Source organism: Gorilla gorilla, chromosome X, assembly GCF_029281585.2.
Source record: "Gorilla gorilla gorilla isolate KB3781 chromosome X, NHGRI_mGorGor1-v2.1_pri, whole genome shotgun sequence".
NCBI lineage: Eukaryota > Metazoa > Chordata > Mammalia > Primates > Hominidae > Gorilla > Gorilla gorilla.
In genome coordinates this window covers 65,199,769-65,220,582 of record NC_073247.2, presented here as the reverse complement: position 1 = coordinate 65,220,582, position 20,814 = coordinate 65,199,769, and the positions used below count along the sequence as shown (strand labels likewise).

The 20,814-nt window shown below is 37.8% G+C and overlaps 1 protein-coding gene across 10 annotated transcripts; it reads left to right on the top strand.

Annotated features, from left to right (window-relative positions):
• Positions 1–302: 302 nt before the first annotated feature.
• On the top strand, positions 303–18,492 carry VCF2 (VCP nuclear cofactor family member 2). Of its 10 annotated transcripts, none has more exons than XM_055375598.2 (4): positions 343–733; positions 2,643–2,754; positions 15,280–15,410; positions 17,698–18,492. In XM_055375598.2, the coding sequence occupies exons 1-4, from the start codon at positions 603–605 to the stop codon at positions 17,792–17,794; spliced, it is 471 nt and encodes a 156-aa protein (XP_055231573.1). In that variant the 5' UTR covers positions 343–602; the 3' UTR covers positions 17,795–18,492. The 10 variants fall into 10 exon arrangements, with proteins under 10 accessions (XP_018875029.2, XP_055231573.1, XP_018875028.2 ...); XM_019019483.4 differs by having other exon boundaries at positions 364–733; positions 2,643–2,745; XM_004064247.4 differs by having other exon boundaries at positions 395–733; positions 2,643–2,742.
• Positions 18,493–20,814: the final 2,322 nt, after the last annotated feature.

Below are 20,814 nucleotides of genomic sequence, written 5' to 3'. Positions count from 1 at the left end.
CGGGGGGACTGCCAGGAGAGTAGGGAGGAGAGAGTTACTAGCTTTGGGCAAGCTGGCTAAGGAAGGTGAACGGTGAGGAACGCGGTTGTGGTTAGTGGAGAGGAGGCCTCCTTGAGGCTAAAGGCTGTGGATGCTGGGGCACTGGAAGAGGTAGCTGTTAGGACACGATCGGGTGCTGCTCGTTATGAGAGTGGGGGATGCAAGAAATGGACATCGTGGAGGGGCGCGGTCTTTCCTGAGGCCCAGGGCATGACCGCGGGCGGAAGAGACTTAAGTGGGGGGGAGGAGACCCCCCCGAGGACGGAGAGGCGCCGGCCACGGCCTGGTCAGCCCCGGGGGCGCTGAGGTCGCCGAGGAGGATCAGCGGTGTGAGGGCTGCGAGGACAGGGCGTGTGCCACTTGAGAAGCGTGTTCAGAGGCTGGCTGGGTGGGAGGAGAATGTCCATGGGATTGGCACAGGTCTCGAACATGGGGCGGCTCGGGCAGTCGCGCAGCAGAGCCTGACCCTCAGCGGATCGTCCCTCAGGCGTCAGCTCCCAACAGCAGGGAAGGGAGCCTGCGGCGGACCCAGAGGAGACAGGAGCCGACTTCCCCGGGCTCCGATGCGCAGGCCCAGAGCCCGTCAATCCTTGGCCAGCCCCGCCCTCCGGGCTGCGTTTTTCCGGCGGCGCAGGAACTTCCTGCGCGGTTGCTATGGTTCCGAGGGCAGGACTATGGGAGGCTGCCCTGTACGGTAAGTTCGTCGGGGCCTTTCCGGCCGGTACCAGTCCGTGCTCTGGTCCCCACTGTCATCACGCTTTGCTTTCTCAGCCAAGATCTCGGGGCTCAGGGCGGAAACGCAGCGGAGATGTATTTTCTTCCGGGGTTGGTGGCGCTCGGCTCTCATGACCTGCAGGTGACAGTGTTGGCCGGTGGCGCGGCCCTGCTTGCCTCGTGCCCCGCCTTTCGTGCTTGAAAAAAAAATGCCGCGAAGCCTTCTCCGAAAGAAAATGCTGGTTCTTTGGTTGTCAGTGCCTTACAAGCCCTGGAGGCGGGGGTGAGGTGGGGATGTGGTCCCTCGCGAAAACTCAGTCAGTGGACAATAGCATTCTGTTTTTCAAATTGGCATTTCCTGGGTGAGGCTGCTAGGTACCCTAGCAACTGGTATTTCTGTTTCTCTGATTGGTTTTGTCATCTTTCTCCACGTGATACTGGGGTTCTATGGATCTTTATCAATGTATTCTTTCATTACAAATGTCTCTGAATCTCATGGTAGAAAACTTGGTTAGACTGTTAAAGCGTAATAAAGGAAGCCAATCTTATCCACAGTCCGATCACCCAGCCGTGACCATTAATCATATTCTGTGATAAATTTCCTTAGATGTTTTTCATTCGTAAAGTTGCATTTTAAAAAATGAGATTAACATTGTTTCATGAACTTTTTAAACTCAGCTTCACACTTTGAAAAATCATTTTCATAGTATTACTCTGTTTTAAAAACAATGCAAACGTATTGTAAGTTGAAAGTTTCAGTAAAACTTGAGCGCAAAATACTCAAATACTCAAAATATCATGATCAAAGACAAACATCACCATGCTCCCTAATGAAGGCAGAGCTGTGGCATGTGTTTGTTTCACTCTTTTATCCTGGCACCTGGAGGAGTGCCTAGCACTTAGTGGATGCTCAATAAACATTGTGAAATAAAATAATATTTACACCCGGTCATTTTTTCTTTATATATAATCAATCATTTCATAATGGAGTGTAATATAGCAGCAGTTTTCTACGTGATTTTTTATTTGGCATTTTGTACTCGGTACTCAGTCTCCTAGAGTCTCCTAGTACTCAGTCTCCTAGAGATGAGAATTGATTAAAGAGTAATGAAATTATAAAAATGAGTAAAAGCCATTCTTAGGAGTACCAAAAACTCAAAAGTAAGTCTCTAAGCAGATGGCTGGGGAGAATGTCTGGTTAATAATAGAGTGCTGTGAAAACTATGTCAAACGCTGCAATCTGATTACTTATTGACAAGGAACTTGAAACTGAAGATGTAATCTTACCAATCATTGAAAACAATTTTGAGAAAAGAATGTTTCAAGTAAGTAATCAGCCACAATCTCATGGTGACAATCTAGTGGAGTAACTATGTCATAATACTAGCTGGTATAGCAACAGTAAGTGCCTAACCACATTCAGCATACAAGAAATATCTCTTCAGTGTCGCTACACCACTGGCATAAGAACTTAAGAGTAGACACTAGCAGACACACATGTCTTACGATCTTATTGAAGGAGTTAAAAATCACTTACCCTGGAATTGTAACTTCATGGAGTCAAAACAATGAAACTAATTAGGTAGATTTTGAAAACTTAGCTATTAAATTCCTCATATTCTTTATTTTCAAGGGTCATTTAAAGTTATGAAAATTATTTCTAGAAATGAAATGCACAGCTTGACTTTACTTAGAGTTCTTGTATTACATTTTTTTATCTTCATGCCTGGTAATGGAGTACTTATATGACTTTTATATCTTGGGATAGCAGATAGTGACATTTTTTCAGACAAGTTCTCATATATGTATGTTGTCACTGCTTTACAATTTAAGCGTCCAAAAGATCAGTTATTTCATGTAACAACTCTCTCTTTACAATTTATTTTCAGGAAAAGAAGAAGAAATGGCAGTAAAGAGGGCAACCATCATTCCACCCAGCCCAAAAGGAATAAGAGAAACCCTATCTTTCAGGATTCTCAAGATACAGAGGTAGCAAGTATGGTCAGATAGCCTCTATTTCATTCATTGCCTACACTAAATTATCCAATTTGTGCTCCATAATGAAAAGAAATGTATTATTCCAAGAAACCTTCATAAAAGTTTTCTTGCTTGATTACAGTGGCTTTTGAGCTGGAGCTTTAAATTATGATATAGTATCTCACAGAAAATGGAAAAGAAGCACAGAAAAACTTTGCTAAACATAATCAGGAGGAGTTAGCCCCTGGAATTTTGTCCCCTCATATGAGCACGGAATAGTAGTCTTACTTCCCTTCTTTTTATATGGAAAACATATTTTCTAGTACATAGTGATATGTTATTAGCTGGAAGGCAAGTCTTGCTTTCTCAGTGAAAAAAAGTGAAAAATTTGGGGCAGTCTCATAATTTTTGCAAAACTTTAATGGTGCTGGAAAAAGAGTTTGAAGTTTTTAATTTTTTATTGATTTAGAATAGTTGTACATATTTTGGGGGTGCATGTGATATTTTGATACCTGTATATAATGTGTAATGATCAAATCAGGGTAATTGGACTACCCATCACCTCAAACATACATCTTTTCTTTGTGTTGGGAACTTATAAATCTTCTCTTCTATTTTGAGATATACAATAAATTATTGTTAACTGTAATTTTCCTACTGTACTGTTGAATTCTATAACTTATTCCTTCTATCTAACTGTATTTTTATACCCCTTAGCCAACTTCTTTTCATCCCCCCTTCCTCTCTTCTAAACCTCTAGTAACCACCATTCTAAGGAGCTTGAATTTTAACTTCAAGGTGCTTCACTTTAATAACTTGTATTCATTAGCATAATATAGCTTTAATTGAGATATAATTACTAGTGGAGTGTTAAAGGAACCTTATAAAGTCTTTCTGAGTTAATCCTCTTAGTTAATAACTAAGTATGGCTCACCTTGCCCTCTTTTGAGCAAGATGAGAAAAGATTATCAATCCAGGTCCTCTTCTTGGTACCTACCTATACACAGGTATGATTATCCAAGATTGTGGGCAGCTACTTGGATGGGTAAAACGTAACTAGATTTAACTTATGTAATTTGTTCTCTTAGGTGCTGGGGGATTTTTGTTGGATATGTTTGCACATATAGGAATATTTTCTTTCAACCATACATCTTACAAATTATACCACCACTTTCCCTGTAAAAACCCTAGTACATAGGTATAAGACTTACAGAAAGTACAAACATTTCTGTACAGAAAAGTACAGAAAGCCGAACATTTCTGTACAAGTGTACATTTCTGTACAACTTGCCAGGAACATTCATTTTACCTTTCAGATTACTGAGTAGTACAAGAAATTAAGAGTGGAAAATTATGTAGATATACACACAAGTGGCTTATCTGGAGCAGATCTCTGCCTTTTTTCTCTTCCCTACTGTATAGAATAGGAAAAGATTTTGTGCCCTAATGCTACAATTCCAAGGGGGCAGCAGAAATAAGACAAATGAGAGAAAAACAGAACCAGGAGGCCCCAAATACATTTAAAATTAGAGGTCTGTGAATCCTGTTATTTTTCAACTGATAGGAAATCTCCCCTTGTCAGGTTATCATTTTAAGTAATATCAATTCAGATGACAACTGGAGCATTTTTTTTTTGAGACAGTCTCACTGGGTCACCCAGGCTGGAGGTGCAGTGGCACGATCTCGGCTCACTGCACCCCCACCTCCCGGGTTCAAGCGATTCTCGTGCTTCAGCCTCCAGAATAGCTGGGATTACAGGCGTGCACCACCATGGCCGGCTAGTTTTCGTATTTTTAGTATAGAGATGGGGTTTTTCCATGTTGGCCAGGCTGTTCTCGAACTCCTGGCCTCAAGTGATCCGCCCGCCTCGGCCTCCCAAAGTGCTGGGATTACAGGCATCAGCCACCACACCCCGGCTTTGGTGAAATTTTTTGAAGAACATTTTCTCTTAGGTTCTTAGTAGTTTGGAGTCATTCTCATCACGTTTGATCACATAAATTCTAAGAGACAGAACTACTTTGGGAAACATTTTTGGGGATGAAATCGTTGTTGAACAATGTAATGGTCATCAGATGTGGTTTTAAACCCTATGGCAAAATGGGAACCTTCTGAAATTAGCTTCTACTTAAAGATACATTCAAAATGGAGGAACAAGCTTTTTCAAAGATGGCCTAATCTGTTTTGTACATTTTAAGAAGCCGTGTTCATGGAGCATACTAAACATCCCAAGCACTTTCATATTGCAATTGAATCTTACAATCTCAGTTGTTTTAATGAATTGCATATGTCCACATGTTTTTCTGCAGGTGAGGATTACCTATCAATCTTTTTTTTTTCATTTTTGTTTGTTCAAATCCCATTTACTGAATTGAAACAAGGTGAGTTGTATAGATTTTTAAATAGTTGTATAGATTCTATTATAAATTTAATTTTTGAGCTGGAAAATAACTTACAACTCAGTGTCTGTTCTAACTTCATCTTAGGAGGGAAACTGAGCTACAAAAAGCATTGATTATTTACCCCATCAGCACAGAGAAGTTAACACATGAATATCATTACCTTGCTAATTTGGAAAGTGGTTGTAATTCAACAACCTAATTAATTTGGTATTTTACAATTCATAAGATTCCACAATGTTTCTAGTATTAGAGAATGTGTACACGTCATTTTAAATGCCTTGGAACTTTGGGAGCACATATTTTAAGGGCCCTCTGATGGATTTGGTTAGGATCATCTGTTTTACTTACTCAAGTTTCTACAGGTGCCTTTGAATAAACATCATATTATTATTCCAGGGATAGACTATGTATTAGGAGTGAATGTTTTGTTGTGGAGGTTCACATAAAGGAAAAGCTGTAAGGCATGGAGGGATGGAATTGAGAGGAAAGCTAGGGCTTGAAAGAAAGTAAAATACTGGGCCAGGTGCAGTGGCTTACGCCTGTAATCCCAGCACTTTGGGAGGCCAAGGCGGGTGGATCATGAGGTCAGGAGTTCAAGACTAGCCTGGCCAATATGGTGAAACCCCACCTCTACTAAAGAAATACAAAAATTAGCCAGGCTTGGTGGCACGCACCTGTAGTCCCAGCTACTCGGGAGGCTGAGGCAGGAGAATCGCTTGAACCCGGGAGGCGGAGGTTTCAGTGAGCCGAGATCGTGCCAGTGCACTCTAGCACTCTAGCCTGGGTGACAGAGTGAGACTTCCTCTCAAAAAAAAAGAAAGAAGAAGAAGAAAGTAAAATACTGGGTTCATCTGCTTTTATCATTAAAAAGTGTTATATAATTTTATATCATGAATACATGCATGAATTTCTGCTCTGTTTTTGTGAAGATATTCTGTAACTAATATTCCTCCTCATCTCCTCAGTTCTATTTATCCTTCATTAGCCTGCTAAGGTTCTCTTTTCACTCCCTAACTAATCTTGTGTCTAGTTTATTTTTCTCTCAAGTACTGTGTCTTTTCCCTCTCTTTTAAATCCAAACTGTAATCTACATTCACTCCCTTTTGTTTCTCACCTCTGTTCGTGCAACTGCTCAGTAAACCTTAGCTCCTCCATCCCCTCCCTATTCCTTTGCTGTAACATATGTCAGGAAACATCTGAGACTTCCTAAATTGCATTACCAAATATTTACTGAGCACCTACCATTTGCCAATCATTGTCCTGGGTGCCTGGCATCAACTTAGTGTCTCTGTCATTTCCTCAATGATTCCTTTCTATTCTACCTCTGCGTGTATCAAATATATCCCTTTCTTTACATTTCCACCATCCTAATTCAGGCTTGCATTGCCTCTTGCTTGATACATTGCAAAATTTCCCAGTGATTTTTGTGGTCTCATCCACCCCCTATTTCATTCATCCATTAAAATGCTCTTCCTAAATATACATCTGAGCATTTATCTTATGCTCAAATACCTGTTTGTACAGACTTCTTAGAGTAACATTCAAGGCCCCTGATAACCTAGCCATATCTTCTCTTGCATATTTTGGCTCTCACTAACTCTTCTCTGGGAGATACCAGCCACATCATCTGTGGCTTTGTCTCCTCAAGAACTCTTCTTCAGCTTGCTTGTGCTCTTATTGCTCTCTCCATTTGTCACACCCTTCTTATTAATATTCTCTGTATCTTTGAAGGCCTAGCTCAGATGCATTTCATTTTAAGAAGCCTCCTCTATTTCCCCAGTCAGCATTCATTGCTACATTCTTGTCATTGCAATAGCTTGATGCTGTCATTCTCAGAGTACTGTATGCTTCTTGATTAGGCTCAAGAATTACCTGTTGAATCCCTAAGTAGCCCAGGCAAAGTGCCTTCTATACATTGTATAATAGACATGTGAATATTTGTTTAGATACTGCTTGGGCATCAGAACAATCTGTGCCTACTTGACAGCCTCTCAGAGGTTGGGCCCCAGCATATGCACATGAGTCAAAGTGTCAGAAAACCACACGGTGATTTTGATGCCTATTCTGAAACAGAATGTATTATAGCAAATCCCTGCTGGCCTCAAAGTTTCTTTGGTTACAGGTAAGTATGCAGATTTCTTTATGGCCCAAACTAACTAAATCCTGCTTTTTCACACAGACCTGGACCCCAGGAGTTTTGTAAAGTGCCTTTGTGAATTTTGCATAATGAGATCCCCTTCTTTAGAGTCTTCATAAATATAATTTTATTTTGCTATGTGTGTGAATTTGCAAGGGCTCTATTCTTCATTTGCCTTGCACAGATATCAAGCATTAAACCTATATTGAAAATTCAGACGAAAAAGAATGAGCTTTGTAACTGTCAGATAGTATAAGCATTCTGGTAAGACATTTGTATGAGTATTCAGGAGGATGGTGAAGATGTTTTATATATTATGAGCCTTTCCAAATACTAAAGTGCTTAAAATCTCATTTATTCTCTGATAAAATAATTTGCACTTTGGGAGGCTGAGGCAGGAGGATCCCTTGAGCCCAGGAGTTCAAAGCCACAGTGAGCTGCAATTGCATCACAGCAATCCAGCCTGGGTGATGGAGCAAGAGCTTGTCTCTAAAAAAATAATAAAATAAAGTGTATTAAGGTTAATGCTTCTGTACTAAGATAGCAGTTTCAAGTGTCAAAACCATACACCATCAAAAGCAAATTTTCCTCTCAATCATTCTGATAAACGGTCCATTAAGTGGGATATCTCACATGAAACAGATTCACAGGGTAAGTGTGACAAAGCCCAGGTTGCATAATATAGGCTATGTTTATTAAATAAACAGCATTATTAGCCTAGAAAATGCTAGTGTATATGACTTTTTAGATGCTCTTTACTAGGCTAAAGGAGGTTAAACCCTCTTCCCAAAATCTCGGTTATGGAATCACAGTGCTTTTTAAGTCTTTGCTTTGAAGTCAGAAGTAACTGAATCCATAAGCAGGAGATTTTACTTGGTTTTGTAGTAGCATTCTTTAGTTTGCCTACTTACAAATAAAATGTTTCTTTTTCACAAAAGAAATATATTTGTAGTGAATGAGTTAGAAAGTGAAGATACAGGCCAGGCACGGTGGCTCATGCCTGTAACCCCAGCACTTTGGGAGGCCGAGGCGGGCAGATCACAAGGTCAGGAGATCGAGACCATCCTGGCTAACATGGTGAAACCCCATCTCTACTAAAAATACAAAAAAAAAAAATTAGCTGGGCGTGGTGGCATGCGCCTGTAGTCCCAGCTACTCGGGAGGCTGAGGCAGGAGAATGGCATGAACCCAGGAGGCAGAGCTTACAGTGAGCTGAGATCGCGCCACTGCACTCCAGCCTGGGTGACAGAGCGAGACTCCGTCTCAAAAAAAAAAAAAAAATTAAATAAAAATTTTAAAAAAGAAAGTGAAAATACAAAACCAAAATTAAAAAAAATTATTTAAAGTCCCAACTCTATATATGTGAACTCAAAATATCTGAGACAGGTCTCAATATAGAAAGTTTATTTTGCCAAGGTTAAGCACGCACCTGTGACACAGCCTCAGGAGGTCCTGACAACATGTGCTCAAGGTGGTCGGGGTACAGCTTGCTTTTATACATTTTAGGGAGACGGAAGACACCAATCCATATGTGTATGATGTACATTGGTTCAGTCTAGAAAGACGAGACAATTTGAAGCTGGGGCTTCCAGGTCATAGGTAGATAAGAGACAAGAGGTTGCAATCTTTTGAGTCCTTGATCTGCCTTTCACTGAATATACAATTTAGTCTGGCTCGGTGAATCTGCATTTTTACACAAACAATAGGGTAGAGGGAGTAATAAAATATGCATTTGTCTCAGGTGAGCAGAGGGGTGACTTTCTGTCTGACACCTGTGAAGATAAGTTATCAGTTTACATTGCCAGGGTAAAATTCAACAGAACTCTTTTACGGTAAAGATCTTGAGTCCCACAAGGAATTTCTCTGTGGGCAAATTGTGAGAAAGGTATGTCGCTTTAAAAAGAATCTTTATAGCTATCTGATTTAGGAATAAAATGGGAAGTGGGTTTGCCTGATGTAGTTCCCTTGGCTTTGTCTTTAGTGAAAATGTTTTTCACTAATTTTCCCTTGGCCTAATGATTTTAGGGCCCTGAGATTTATTTTCCTTTCACATTTTCCCCACTTTCTTTCTTAAATCTTTTGGAGAAAGCATTTAAGAAGAAAATGAATCTCTGGTCTCAGATTTTGTTTAATCTCTTGTGGCAAAGATGGTTTGTTTCTAGATGGGTAGGTCACACATTATTAGGAAACCTTATTTTTAGCAGGTTGTGAAGTATCATGTTCTATGACAAAAAAAAGTAGGGGGAGGAAGAGAGAAAGAAAACAACAAACAAAAAGATGGAGAACAATCCTGGAAAATCAATATAGGCCATATTACTCTGAAGTCCATACATCAGTAGGCAGGTATGAAAGTGTTTTATGTATGTAAATAGGTTGCTGTTATTTTTTTCTGAAGCTGAAGTTGTCTAGCTTCAGTTCACAGGGTTTTAAGAAAGCACAGCTTAATTTTTAGTGATTTCAAATAAGGAAAAATGGAAAAAAGGAAAGGAAAGAAAGAAAAAAAAATGAAAACATTATATTTGGAGACTTGTAGCCAGGAAAAATTTTAGAATCCAGCCTAAACTAGAAAATAAGAAAAATTGAGAAAACATTAGGCAAGACTAGAATCTAACAACAGGTGTACTGTAGTTCATTTTGAAACATATTTTTTCTCTCTCCAAGCCCCATTTTCACTAAAGACAAATCATAGGACAAATTTATGTGTAAAATAAGCGTTAGTTTTATTATACTTTGCCTGAGTATTTGTATAAAGTCAGCAAGAATAACTATTTGCCATGCACGCGCTTTTGTTTTTAAATTGGCTTTGCTGGAACTTTATTCCATAAGGAATCTCAGATTACACTTCAACGCCTTGGGCGCAGCCATGGATTTATCTGTGCCTGTAAATACCCACATTAATTGGGTAAATTACTTACTGAGGTCCCAAGATAATCTGGGACTCCTTGGGCCTGTCAGAAAGTGCCATTCTTTACTTACCACAGGTCAGGAACCTGTACACGTACTGTGTAGACAATATATGAGGCCAGCTTTCTCAAGGGGATTTTATTGGCTCTATAAGTCAACTTTGATTACTTAAAGTAATCTGTTTGGATCTGCCATTCCAATCAAAGCCTCAGTAAAATCAGTGCCTTCAATTGTGTCCTGTTACAAAAGAAAACAGAGTCTTATCAATTTTTTGCAATAACTATACTACCATAAACTACGTATACTTGCAAATAGTTTTCAAATTCTGGAAAAATCAGGTAGAAACATGCTTCAGATTTTTCTCACACTAACATAGTTAACCCAATATTAAAAGCTGTAAAATAGCTCAAAGAAAAATGGTTTTCTGGACTCAGAAACAAAAGTTAGAAAAAGAAACAATCTTACAAATTCAGAAACAAAAGTTTCTGAGTTTCAAACAATGTTTCAAAGTCACAAAAAGATTATTTCAGTTTTCCATTAGTTTTATCTGGGTAATTAACTCCTGTTCTGCTCAATGTTTATGAACACATTAGCTCTCTATGGGAGTTTTGGAAGTTTTTCCTCTATTCTAGTATCACAGTCTCCAAAGTTATCAGAAGCCTGCATTCAAGAGTACCTGTTAGAGTCCTATAGCTGATTATAAAACCACCTTTTGAAAGTGATAAAAGTAAAACAACTATGAATGACAAGAGTCTTAGAACATTCATAAAGACATAATTGACAAGGAAATTTGGTTACTTCTGTGGCTTACAACTATTTTACACAATCATTATTACTACTATAGCATATACCAGAGGTTCCCAATCCCTGGGCTGCAGACTGGTACTGGTCCACGGCCTCTTAGGAACCAGGCCACACAGCAGGAGGTGAGTGGTGGGCAAGCGAGAAATACTGCCTGAGCTCTGCCTCCTGTCAGGTCAGCAGCAGCATTAGATTCTCATAGGAGCGCAAACTCTGTTGTAAACTGCACATGTGAGGGATCTAGGCTATGTGTTCCTTATGAGAATCTAATACCTAATGATCTGAGTGGAACAGTTTCATCCTGAAACCATCCCTTCCTTCCTCCATCTGTGGAAAAATTGTCTTCCACAAAACCGGTCCCAAGTGCCAAAAAGGTTGGGGACTGCTGACATGTACCAAGACATATCAGAATCACAGGAATTTCATACAATTCTGAAACACATACTAATAACACATTTATATAAATATAATCCAAGGGTTAAATGCCATTTTATATTTGACAATACTTCTTGTATGATTGTATTATATCAAATAACCCAAATATGTCTCTTTTGGACGTCAGGGGACCTAATATTAAAAGATTAATGAGGACCAAATTTAGAATTTTATTTTGGAAAGTTTGTCAACTAGAAAAAGTTAAAAACACTTGATATCACAAAATAGGATCAAAGGTCATTGTAAAATAAGTCATTCATTTAGCCGAGTGATAGATTTCAAAGAAAGACAAAAGTTTTATTTTTTTGAGACAGGAGACTTAATTTCCCAAACAATAAGCTTTCATAAAGACAGCATGAGGCCCATTAAATCTGTCTTTTAAATTTTTCCAAACAAATTTATTAAGTTTTGGTCATCTTGACCATAAGATATAATTTCAATAAACTTTTTCATAACCTTTATTTTTCTTTAAGAAATGGGTTAATGCTCCAAGAAAACCTTGTTACTCTGACATCGGGGCCCAGATGCTGGTCTTGCATCAGTGTGCCTTCAATATTAATAGTTAATTTATAGAGAAACTGAACTAATTTTATCTCTCAAAATTGGCCGTTACAATCTCACACACCCACCTCTTCCATGATAGTCTCTGGGCCTTGAGGAATTTAATAGTTTTAATTTCTGGCCTTGTGCCTTATGAACACAGTGTATTTTGATTGGTATCTTCTACTGGGTCTGAAGATAAGGCTTTAACTGCTGTCATTGTTTAAGATTTGGCAAGACTTGGTGTTCTTTTTATATCCAGGAGTCAACGCCCTGTAACTTAAAGGCACAAGGACTTTAAAAGCAAGAAAGTTACGTGGATATAGTAACCTTGATTTAAAAAAAAAATTTAATCTCAGTTTTTTTCTAAGCAAATTAAAACTTAATAACAATGGCATAGGAGTTATTTTGATAAAATGTAAAATTTGTTAGACCAGTTACCAAAAGGCAAAAAAAAAAAACAAAAAACCTCCTGCAGTACAATTGATATTCGCTATGGAAAGTCCATTTAGGTAAGCTGCAAATCAAAACTAATGAAAATGATACTTGAATTAGTTAGACATAGGCAGAGTGTTTCCTGGGTAATAAATGAAAATTTTCGGATTCATAGAAGAATTTAAAGCCAAGAGCACAGAATGTTATGTTGGAAGAAAACATTTTCTTTAGACCTTTAAGATAAAACATTTTTAGCATCAGGCTATGACAAACAGTTAGAACCTGAGGAGAAAAATTACGGAAGCTGAAAATGAGTTGAAGGAGAGGGTTATTATCTCAGGCCTTTCAAGGGGGAGAGAAAGCTGAAAATACAAGATAATAAAAGTTGAAAATTGGGTTAAACAAATTAAAATCCGTTGTAATTTTATTAAGAGTGAATCAATACCTTAAGAAAATTTTGTTGCTCTAACCGATTCTTTAGTGTATGTTTTGTAAAAAAATCAAAACCCAATCTCTAAAAAGACTATTATAAATAATTTCCCTTTAATTATAGACAACTTGATACAAATCATTAATGAGATGCTTGGACTTCCTGTTTTATCCCAGACATCTTTCTTTCTTAAATAACCAGTTATTTTAGGACAGAAATTTACCATACAAGATTTTTTCTCATATAAAATTATTTTCCTTTTAACGTTTCTTGCCAAAAATACCCCTTTATATTTATAAAGAGGTAAATATATAGTATGTAAAGAAAGAGACATTTCTTTACATTGCTCTTATTTACTGGTTACTTTCACCTTGTTTCATAAATAACTTTTAAGTAACCTTTGAATTAGACAAAAATTATTTTCTTTTAAATAAGAAAATATTTTTTAGAAAAATATTTTCCTATAATTTTTTAAAAATTAGAAATCATCCAGACGTTTAATGAGTATTTATTATTTAACTTAATATAACTTTAGATTTTAAATTATATGACAAGTTTATTTACAGGCATTTATCCTATTACATTTACCTAATTAATTTTTTAAATGGTTTACTCAGATGAAAGCTGTGAATGTCATCATTTAGTTATTTCTCTGTTAACTATTTTTATAGCCTATAAATTTAGGTTTTTCTAAGAACCTGAAGTATAAAGACTTCTGATATAGAATGATATATCATTATTGTTAATGGCTGATGAGATTCTGTTGTATGAATGCATGCACTATAATTTAAATACTTCCTTGTTTTTAAACATTTAGTTGTTTCTGATTTTCAGCTAATAAAAATATTGATAGTATAAAAATGTCTTAATGAGCATTTCTATTTATATCTGTACACAATTGAGTTTAAAAACTTTTAAAATGAAACAAATTAAAGGTAGATTTTTTTTAATAATTATTCTAAAGAAATCCCTTCTAGCCTATGAATTTTTAATGTACACAGCATAGCATCACCCTAGTGTTGCTACACCACAGTGTAAAATCAATATGTTGTCATTGGAGATGAAAATTTGATTCATCAGAAATGATTTCTAGTTCTTACCTTATTTTTCAGGCAGTACTGTAACAAAAAACAAAAACAAAACAAAAAAAAACAAGGAAAGCCAACTAAGAGGAACCGAAGTGTCGGCTGTGGGTTTCTTATCCAATGTAATAGCTTACTTAATTTTGGAATATTCATAACTTCATTACTTTGTGACAGTGGGCGTTCTATATTTTTATACTCAAGCCTAGGAAAAATTTTTTTAATTTTCTTTTTGAATTGGCCTTGACATTTAATCCTTAAATCAATTTGATTGCTATTGCTAACTCTCACATCTGGCTTCATTTGACCCCTTCTATCTCTTTTCCTGCACAAGTTCTTTTAACATGTTTCTAGTTGGATAAAGATGAGCATAGGTTGTCTCTTGGTACCTGGGGGCAGTGTACTGTGTGACCTAAGTTGAACAGCTGCAAATGACCTATGGACTATGACCATTCTTGGTTTAAATCTTACTAATGTTACCTTTGGAAAAAACTTACTTAGAAGAAATATAATACCAGCATTGTTAAATATTGTAATTTGAATAAGAGTCCTTGCCATTACCTTCTTCTTTTGGGAATTGTAACATTGGAAGGCAGGAAATTCTTGGAAACGACTGTTTACAGGGATCCCTGAGTAGCTTCTCCAACATAAAAAAGACACTGAATCATGTTAGTTTAATGAAAAAAAAAGAGATCTTAAGAGGAAAATACACACCCTATTAAATTCATAAGTATAGAAGAACAATGAATACTAGTCATAAAATACTAATAAGTAACATATAACTTTAAAAGTATGTCAAATGCCTTTCAGGATATGTATGTAGCACTGAATTGATATAGGAAGACCATACATGTCCACCATCAGGATATGTGTACAAAATCATTGTTTATTTGTATCTATGTGTATATGCATGTATGTATAAATGTGTGTGTCTTATTTGCTTCATTGTAACTTTTACCCATAGTCCAACTTACTTGTTATGGTCATTATTTCTACTACATCCTCAGCATTAATTGATACTTCAGGTGGAGGATGAGTACTTATTTCTCTGATGCAGTTATTGGAGTAAATCGTACAAGCAAGGGTAGAGAATGTGTGAAGGGATTTGGAATTGGAAGGCCTGTGTTTGAATCCTCACCCTGCCACTTCGTAGATATGTGACTTTGGACAAGGCAGTGATCTGTTTCCTCATCTGTAAAATGGGGGCTGTTAATCCCAACTTAATTAAAGGGTTATTGTGAGGATAGAATGAACTATCTTAAATGGCTCTACTTTGTAAAAACCATTAAGCCCATTATAGAGTTTTATGCTGCTATTCTCCAAGCCAAGTAGGAAAAATATTGTAATAGCATAATAGCAATTCCCTTTCTGTCTTTTTCCTTCCAGTTTTCATGGAGTGATAATGAAAGGAGCAGCAGCCGCATTAATATCCCAGAGAGAGCAAGTGGACCAGAAGGCAACTTAAACCAGATTGTTACTGAACCCGGTGCAAACTTTCCCCAGTTCTTGCATGAGGGGTATGTACCATGCCAAGGTCTTTACTCCCATATCAACCAGACCTTGAAGGAGGCTCACTTCAACAGCCTACAGCAGCGAGGGCAAGCTCCAACATGATGAATTAGGACTTCCTTATTCCAACCTAAACTGTGTTTATAAAAGCAATTGCATACACACCAAAAAAAGTCTATTGGTTTTTAAGTCTACATTTTAAGTAACAAGTTAATGGGCAGTTGTTTAATTGGGGTTTTACTTCACTGTTGTACTTTTAAAGGGGCTGTGAATAAATGTTTATGAAATTTTTATTTTTATTTTTATTTTACTCTTTCTACATGGAGTTTTCAAGTTGAGTGTCAATTTCATGTTAAGGTAGCAATATGAGGAAACTTCTCCTGTGCATTGAAGCCATATGTCCAATTCAGATTGATTTCCAGATCTGTCAGTTAGAAACTCTATGTTAAACATCTTTTTAAAATACAAGTAAGTCTTCATTTTTAAAAATACAGTAGCCTAGTAAAGAGGTATGTAGCTTTCATTTAAAAAACAAACAAAAAATCCACACTCAAAAAACCATAAGTTAGTATTCCCAAATATGCAAAGCCAGATTCAGTCTTGCACTGAAATGAACTGCCATACTCCCCTCAGAAGGTAGATGTTCTGTTGAAATTGCTCTCTAGTTGTAATGGCAACAATCAGACCCAGTTTAGACTATGAACATGAAAATCTCTCTCTAATAACTGTCTCTACACTTTGCATTTCCAGGGAGAATGTTTCTAAGGCTCTTGTATACTTAGATACCTTCTGTATCATTTATCCTCTAGAGTGTGCACTTCAGACTTAGTAGGAAACACTGCACAATTCTGTCAGATAAGAAATATGTAATAACATTTTGTCTTAAACAAAAATTTATTGCATTAGCACATTATGTGATCTCATAATTCCATCTATTATGTATAGAGTTAATGTTAATACAGTGTAAGCTACTAAACTGATGTTTAAAGTAACAAGAATTGTGGAAGTGGGTTGGACAACTGTCCACTTTATGCTACATAGACCCTTTCCCAGAGATTAGGGGGCTAGCTTCCATTATTAAAATTGCAAAGATTCACATGGCTTAGAAACAATAAGCTGAGATGCCATTAAAAGAAACAGGCAGTACTATTTATTTAGAGATGGGGGGGTCCCCATGTTTTAGTCATACTAAAGAGCCAACCAAATTTGAATGGGGAATTCATAGATGTGCTTCCTCAGTGGTGAGCTGTGTGAACAAAGGACCGGGATGCATCAGGTTATCTGCCCTGGACTATGCAAGGGGTACAACCTGTTGCTAGATTTAAACAAAAATGCGTTAGAGTCTAACAATCCTCTCCTCCCTGGTCACATTATCTTTTCCACTATATTTGGAGGTCCACAGAGTGTAAACTAGCAGATCTGAGAACTATGGATAGCTCTACAAAGAGGTGTTTGCCAATTGGCAAGGTTTGGAAAAGACGTAAGGTTACAGTTTTACTGAAAGAAGAATGAGATTTTATTAAATGACAGAATTAACATATGAAAATGAACACTATCCTAGGAAAAGAATACATACCTACACACACACACATTTTCATGGTTGTTTCCTTGAATATGGGTAGGATTTTAAGGAAGATACTTGCAGTAGAATTTTAGTGTTATGGGGAAAAAATTACAGCACCACATTGGCCTCAAACTTAGGGAGTAGGCATGAGTCAATTATTTCTTAATTAGATGGTTTGAGTAAGAACATTTTTTCTATGGCCAGTGCTTCCAAAGTCAATACCAGATGTTTGGTGAGAAGAAATTTAAATTCTAAAAGGTTTTATGGCAGAAAATAGAGAAAGGATACCTAGCCACCAGTTTCTCTAACAATAAAGTGAGCAACTAAGTACTAAAGAAGATGAGATATTTGAATTTTCAACCCACATGTACACAACAGGATTCAGAAATACCCAGGAAGAATTCTGCATGCTTAAATACATAGCATCCTACTGAAAGAAAGTGTCTATTAAAAACACAGTGTAGTTGAACAGCTGAGAAAGCAAATTTCCATTCATTCCCCCATTTAAAGATATGAAAGATAAAACTATCACCATGACAAAGCATTATTTTTTCAAAGTAAAATAATAATAATAAAGCAATTACATACAGAAAAAGTGTTGGCTTTTCAGTCTCTATAAGACTTTTCAGTACTTAGTTGAACTAAGTAAGCACAGTCTTATTCCAGAGTGGTCAGTGTAAATCTCTTGTCCTAGTAAATACAATATGCAATCTCTGTCCTGTCTTTTGCAGATTGTCTAAACCTGTTTATGTCATAAACTGGTTTATGTCCTTTGGTCCTGAAATAAAACTCAATACTTCACAGCAGGGAAGGAACCAAGCTGTTTAAAACTACTTATCTCCGCTATGAAGGAGAAGTATTTTCAAGGAATATCAGAAGAAAGTAGAAAGTGAGAGGAGGTTCCAGCTGGGCTTCCTGGGTCAAGTAGGGGCTCAGAAAGCTGCGAAACTCACTCATTTCCTGCATGCGGACTTACTTTGGTTCTGGATGAATAATATTGAAGATATGTGCTTAAAACATTCCTAACATCAGAATATGTGCCTGTGTTTTCTTCCCCAAGAAAGCTATAAACAGCGAAAATTTTGTTGTAAGCTTCCCTGTGTCCTCTCTCCCTCTCTCCCTCTCTCCCTCTCTCCCTTCCCCCTCCCCTGAAACTAAAAGGAATGTTAAAAGCCTACTTTTCTGTGACCAGCAGACCTTATCTATGGTCCCAATTCCAATTCCTTGTAAACACAATTTGTAAAATCCCGTGAGATCCTGTCTCCTTTGCCATCCCGCTGCAAGGTTATAAGTAGAGAAAACTTAAGTTACAATTCCAGTTTTCCTCAAGATCTGAGACATGTTAATTGTCTTTGTTTCTCCCTCTGGTAACATCTTCCCACCGCACATATTTCCTGCCTTAGAGAGTTTAAAAGGTGATAAAAAAAATCTAACACTGGCTACCCCGCTCGGGACCCCTTCCACGCTGTGAAAGCTTTGTACTGTCACTCTGCTTAATAAAGCCTACAGCTTTTTTTCTCTCGGTCTGATCTGTGTCTCTCTCTTTGGCATGGCTAAGGCAAGAACCTTTGGCATTACAAAAGGACTTCTCTGGATTTTTTTTTTTTTTCAAAATTAGGAGTTTGAAAAAAGGGAGCCAGATTAGTTTAAGAGGTGAAATTAGACCCTGTTATATATTTTAAATGAGAATATAAAGCAAGGGCAGAATGCTGCACCAATAATGAGGTGTGGTGGTGCTTGGGGAAAGAAACTGCCCTTAAATTCAAACCCACCCTGTGCCACACTCTGTGCGAGTTACTCATTAACCCCTGAGGTAGGTGGTGTGGGCTCTCCATTTCATAGGTGAGGAGTGGGAGGCTGACAGTAAGTTATCCCTATGACTACATAAAATCCTGAGAAAACTGAGAGTGGTTAATGATTTGCTAAAAGAAACACAGTGGCCAAGCAGCAGTGCCAGGGTATCTCTGCTTTTATAGTGAAGACCAGGGCTGCCAGGACACATTTTCTCTAGGGAGTAGTTCTCTGTTTACATAACCAAAAAAACAGTAGAATGAAACAAAGTTTACTCTAAGCTCTTCATCAGAGTCTACATGTTGAATGGTTTTCTAAATTCATTTCTTTTTATATAGCAGCATTTTCAAATGAATGCTCTGTAATATTGTCACTTAAATCCCTACAAAGTGAGTCAGATCTTAAAGCTGACACTGTTACCAGACTCTGTCTCCTCCTCGATTTCTTGTTCCTCCTGGCTGGAGGCTGTGGTCAGAGTATAGCCTATATCATCTGAATGGAACAACTGGTTGAATACATGAACCGAGGCTGGGCAAAACAGGCAAATATTCTGACCAGGAAGCCATTGAGATCTATTTTATATTTTGTTTAAGACAATTTCTTGAGACCAACTGTACAAAGATGGTGCACCTGCCTAAATCACATGTGAGATTCTACACTGGCGCACATTTGACTGGTTGGCAATTTCCATGTATCTTCTGGCCACAGTATTGTTATAATGAATGGAAATTTTCTGGTTACAAACAAAACTACAAATTCAGTTGCCCATTAAGATACTGGTGGAGACTTTAGGGAAAATGATTTAGGTTGAAGAGCAGAAAATATATAGCCTTCTCCAGGGAGAAAGTCATTCATTCATTCTCATCTGATGGAAGGGAAAAAAATCCAACTTTTTGGTCTATAAAATCTAATTAAAATGAGTGGAAAAGATTTTACATCTGTGCTATTTCTCAGGGTTCAAGTGAAAGTAATTGTATGGAGTTAGAGTTGCTCTTCCTTTACTACTAAAAGACTTTTTTGAAGTAGGCAAGATTGTAACATAATAAAACAAACAGATGATTAACAGATCAACATGGAAAGTATAAATTTACACATCACTCACTTTGACAATCCCCAGACTCCAGATTTGGTATTCCATTAGACTAAGGAGTAGGTCTTTAACTTCCTGTCACTTGGATTAAGTAGAATCAATTTCTTCCATGTTTCATTGGCCCTGGTTCTTTTTTTCATATCTTCTGTGGTTTCTCTGAGCTCCCTGAGTTGCCCCAAATGCATTTCTTTAGATGGTGTATTAGTTTGTTCTCGCACTAATGTAAAGAAATACCCAAGACTGGCCGGGCACGGTGGCTCACGCCTGTAATCCCAACACTTTGGGAGGCCGAGGTGGGCGGATCACGAGGTCAGGAGATCGAGACCATCCTGGCTAACACAGTGAAACCCCGTCTCTACTAAAAAATACAAAAAAATTAGCCAGGCATGGTGGCGGGCGCCTGGGGCAGGAGAATGGTGTGAACCCAGGAGGCGGAGCTTGCAGTGAGCCGAGATTGCACCACTGCACTCCAGCCTGGGCGACAGAGCAAGACTCCATCTCAAAAAAAAAAAAAAAAAAGAAAGAAAAGAAAAGAAAAGAAATACCCAAAACTGGGTAATTTATAAAGGAAAGAGGTTTAATTGACTCACAGTTCTGCATGGCTGGGGAGGCCTCAGGAAACTCACAATCATGGAAGAAGGGGAATGGCAGAAGGGGAAGCAGACACCTTCTCCACAAAGCAGCAGGAGGGAATGTGAGTGTGTGAAGGAGGAAATGTCAAACACTCATAAAACCATCAGATCTCATAATTCATTCACTATCATGAGAACAGCAGGAGGGAATATGAGTGTGTGAAGGAGGAAATGTCAAACACTGATAAAACCATCAGATCTCATAATTCATTCACTATCATGAGAACAGCAGGAGGGAAACTGCCCCCATGATCCAATCACCTCCCACCGGGTCCCTCTCTCAACACATGGGGATTATTGGGATTACAGTTAAAAGTGAGATTTGGGTGGGGATA